Source organism: Impatiens glandulifera, chromosome 2 (assembly GCF_907164915.1).
Source record: "Impatiens glandulifera chromosome 2, dImpGla2.1, whole genome shotgun sequence".
NCBI classification, from domain to species: Eukaryota; Viridiplantae; Streptophyta; class Magnoliopsida; order Ericales; family Balsaminaceae; genus Impatiens; species Impatiens glandulifera.
In genome coordinates this window covers 11,049,191-11,054,287 of record NC_061863.1, presented here as the reverse complement: position 1 = coordinate 11,054,287, position 5,097 = coordinate 11,049,191, and the positions used below count along the sequence as shown (strand labels likewise).

Sequence of the window (5,097 nt, the reverse complement as noted above, 5' to 3'; positions counted from 1 at the left end):
AGTTAGACGTGCAGTCTAACTCCTTCAGATTAGTCTGAAGTGAACTGTATTAAACGTGAGGTCTAATCTCATTAGACCAGATGGTCTAATTGATCTTGTTATTAGACGGGGACGTCTAATTTCATTAGATGAGGTCGTCTAAGTGAAATACATCTAATGCCATGTTTAAGCAGTTTCTTGAAGCTAGCACCCTCCTACCCACATTCTCTAGTTGTACGCTACTCCTGCTCCACTTTACTATGAAGATCAGTACGACAGCCAGCTGTAACCAATTGATTAATGCCACGTCAACAAATATTCTTCCCACTATTTGTTTTTGCAGGAATATCCTTGAAGAAAATTTCGCGCACTAGCAGTTGGGTACGACCACGATCCTTGTGCTCAGAGTCTGTTGTGTACTATGGAGGCGTTCCAATGGAAGCTCGCCACATGTCATTATGAAGATTCGACCGTTGGTACCTGTTCCTATTTAAAGATCCTCAAGGACAACAGAAGAATCATCGATCTATCGATACTCAGATTATTCTATCTTAATTATCAGCTGCTTTCTTGCTTTTACTATGTGTTAATCAAGAGAGAGTAAGAATCAAAGCATTGTATTAGCTAAGTGATATTCTTCATATTGTAAGTTGAACAGAGTCGGTTCTGTTCAAAAGTGAGCTAGTCGTGCAATTGTATTTGATTCGTTGAAAGCTTAGTGAATCCTTCCGGTGGTTGGATGAAGGGGTGACGTAGGAGAGTTAACTCTAAACATCAATAAACAAATTGTTGTGTTGTTCCTTTTTGTCATCTTTTCATTCTTGGTTCGTAGCTTCAAAGAGAAAACATTTCCGCACTTGAATCGTTCAAGAGTTTGCAAGAGTTTGTGGAGAATAGAAAGTGATTTAAATCTCTAACAGGATTTCTATCAAATCGTTTTCCCGAAGTCGTTATCAATCGCCAGACCCCGTCTCTATTGATTACGCCGATCTTATCATCTTCATTTTGTTTTACATGGCGCCTGGGCGAAGTATGCTTCGCTCCATAGCGCTTCTCTACATTCTTTTTTATATGGCGCCTGGGCGAAGTATGCTTCGCTCCATAGCACTTCTCTACATTCCGTTTTACATGACGCTTGGGCAAAGTAAGATTCGCTCCATAGCGCTTCTCTTCATTCCGTTTACATGGAGTCTAGGCGAAGTAAACTTCGCTCGATACCGTATATTTTCATTCCATTTTACATGGAGCCTGGGGGAAGGAAGATTCAATCCATAATGCTTCTCTACATTCCGTTTACGGCGTTTGGGGTGAACCCGGAATGAAATTTGAGTTTCAGATTCTCTCTCTTCCTTTCAACCCAACTTTGATTTATTAATATAATAATACTTCTCAAATGTGATTGGTCCTCAACCGGGGAACACCTTATTCGGTAGTAGAGGAACATGATTGGTGTTTAAGGTTTAAGTTTATATTATTTAAATTATAATTAATATTTAATATTAAAAAAAATTGGACATAAAGATATAAAACTAATTCGATGTACATAGATACAAAACCCTATTTGTTTTTTTCATGTATTAACCAACAAAAATAGGAAATTGTGTTTATTGTTGTAATAATATTGTTGTATGCATCAAATGGACCACAATACTCACCATCATTATCACTACGAATGCAATTGATCTTCTTTCCAGCCTCTCTTTCAACAAGAGCATATGAACCATTCAACAAAATCATTCTATTTGATGATGCAAGAGAATTGAAGTATTGTAGTGTTTATTATTTCTACCAAGCATTAACACATATGGGTGGCAATCACAGTTTCTTAAAGAGGTGATACGCATTAGAAAATAATATCGGCATGCTCAAAATATGTTGTAAAACCTATCCATTCTCTCTTATGGATCAATATAATCTCATTCTTCCTCTATTTCTTATCTTATCCTATAATCCCCTTCAATATTTATTTTTCTTATTCTAGTTGTTAATTTGATTCTACAGCTTAAGTGTACAATAATAGTTGTTTTTGATTCACGAGAAGAACCAAATACTAACATATATGAATATATACATGCATGTTTAATTATTCCACTGCAGAAAAAAATATTGAACTTACTGTTTGTTGCGAAAATGATTCACCGAGCCAAATCAAGTCGGAAATAGGCCAATTGGAACGGATGTAGTCACTCCTTCCTCAACATCATTGGGCGTCAGACTGGTTCAATTAATACGATGCTATCGGCATTGCAAGTATGTTAGATCTGAAAACGTGACCATATTTATAACTTAATTTTATTACCTAGTCCCTTGTGATCAGTTGATGATAAATGTGGAGTTAGGAGAAGAAAGTGTGTGAGGTCTGAGGTAAAGAAATTCTTAAGTTGTAGTCGTCGTGTTTAGGGTTTAAGTTTATATTATTTAAATTATAATTAATATTTAATATTAAAAAAATTGGACATAAAGATATAAAACTAATTCGATGTACATAGATACAAAAACCCTATTTGTTTCTTTTATATGTATTAAACAACAACAATAATAGGAAACTGTGTTTATTGCTCCCTCTTTCAAGTGTTACTCATTTTGTTCGACATTTCTTTAAATGATTACTAAAATTGATATCAATAAATTATTATTGCAATGTTTTATTTTTTAATTTAGTATAATAATTTTCCTCCAATCTATACATTTTTAAGTTGTAAATTAATTTATTTACGATGAATATAAAAAAATAAAAATATTTATAAAACGACTATTTTTTTTTAAAATCTAGATGTCATTAATTTAAACCGAAAATTTAAAATAGAAGTAATTCTTTTATCTTTGGTACACGATTTTCTTTAAATCATAATTTATATTGTATTTAAGTGTTTTTAGCATCATTTGTATTGAGATTAAGTGTTATTTGTTTAATTAATTTGATATGGAATTTTGTATGTAAACCAATTAAATAAATTTTGTAGTCAAATGATAATTTATGAATTTATCCCAAAAATATTATATATAATCATTTATTTAATTTTGTATCTTTCTCTTAACTTTTAAACCATGACCAACAAAAAAATAATAAGGAGAAGTCAAACTGCATTAAATGTAAATATTATTCCAAATTTATGTGAAGTGGTTTATAAAAATCATTACATTATATTATATATATAATTTATTTTTGTAACCATTCAAGAAAAAAATATTTATATTTTTGACCAGATATTTCAGCTAATTAATTAGCAGTAAAATTCAACCATCTTGATCTAATTATTATAAGAGTCTCTTATAAGAGAATATGTTCATCAATAATAACATATCACATTTAAAAAGATTGATGTCCCCATTTTAGTAAGAGTATTTTTTAAAATTATAAATTAATATGCTATCTATTATTTTTGTAAAAACAAACCACACACAAATTTAAGAAGAAAAAAACTCACTAAAACTTATATTTTAATCATTTTTCAATTTTTTATAACTTGTATATTAATTGAAGTTCGGATGATTACTTCTTTTATTGTTTACATGTCCCAACTATAGTCAAAATGACGAGATTGAAGATTGTTGGGTCAATAATTAACATTTTATAATCCTTAGTAATTAATTTGGAATGTGTGAATCTGTTTTATTTTTGGTAGTTAGTGACCAATGTGAAAATTAATGTTCATAATAAAGTATTATTAATGATAGATATGAATTAGTAAAAGGAATATATATAGCTAGGTAACTAAGAATCTCAATAGATCATGGAAATAAATTCATACTATTTCTATTATGCTGGAAGAGATTTAATAGATCTCATATAAATTAACTTTTTATTTTTGAAATAAATTTCATACACAATTAGCAAATATGTACATAAAAATCTTATAAATTTACAACCCATATACCAAGGCAGTAAATGACAAAGGGGGGTAATGATTTAAAATTATACTTTCAATGTCTTAACTTATTTCAGCTATCTTAATAAAAATAAATAAAATTTATCCTAGAAGTAAATCACCTTATAAATATGTTTACAACATTAAAATCTGATTTACAAATTATATTGATAATATTAATTATAATATAAGCTAGCAGTAAAATAGCAATCTTTATATAGTTTTAATTTATTATCAGAGTTTTAAAAGTAAAAATAAATATTGTTATTTCTCATCAAAAACATATAAGTAAGAATATCCATTTTTGCATGACAAGTGTTTGTAATATTTATTCTTTTAGTATTTCAATTTGTACAAATCAGACTAGTTTTATATTTTTAGAAAAATGATAATACTAGTATTGACCATTGAAAGGGTTAATTATAATAAGATTATAAGAAATAGAAATATTACTGAAAAGAAATAAATTTAAAAAGAGTCAAATCAAAATTATTAACATTTTTATATATTATGAAAATTATAGCTAAAAAAGTTAGCTTACATTAGAATTTTTCTACTATATAAACAAACACTAATTCAATTTATTCAACACATCAAAAAATTCATATATCTTATCATTTTGAAAAAAAAAATGAGGAGGGGAAAAGTTAAGCTCACTTTTATCGAGAATGCCAAATCAAGAAAATCGTTCTTAACAAAGAGGGCAGTTGCTATTTCTAAGATTGCAAGCGAACTCGAAATTCTTTGTGGTGTGAGTATTGCGTTTGCCTTCTTTAACACCAATGATGTTGAGCCATGCGAAGTGTTTCCATCGCTTGAGGCAGTGAAGGATACGATATCTTATTTCATGAATACACCTCTCAATGAACAGAAAGCAACCACTCAAGACGTCTGCCTTTCTGAAAGGATAACTAAAGAATCCTTCGATTTGCAAATTTTGAAGGAGAAGAACATCCAATATGAGGGTCTTGAATATTTAAGAAAACTTTTTGAAGGTAATATCGATTTAAATCAAATTGAATTACAAATTCTTTATTCTATGAATCAAGTCATAGTTAGCAAGTTTGAAGAGATCGATAGAAACCGATCACAAAACATGAACAACGATGGAGCCCGCGATGATGCTCGATTCCAACCTGCTAACTTCAACAACAACATGGTTCACTTACCGTGGATGATGCAGTCAGCGTTTGATCCATCTACAGTTGGATCTAGTAATGGAGGGTCCAACTATGGAGGGAGAAAATGA

The 5,097-nt window shown here is 29.9% G+C and overlaps 1 protein-coding gene across 1 annotated transcript; it reads left to right on the top strand.

The window, feature by feature from the left end:
* The first annotated feature begins 4,479 nt into the window (after positions 1–4,479).
* Positions 4,480–5,097, top strand: LOC124924334 (MADS-box transcription factor PHERES 2-like). Its single transcript, XM_047464388.1, has one exon. It carries the CDS (start codon positions 4,480–4,482, stop codon positions 5,095–5,097), a length of 618 nt encoding a protein of 205 aa, XP_047320344.1.

What these genes read in the sequence shown, in the direction of transcription:
- LOC124924334 (XM_047464388.1), top strand. Translation starts at nt 4,480, where the DNA reads ATGAGGAGGGGAAAAGTTAAGCTCACTTTTATCGAGAATGCCAAATCA.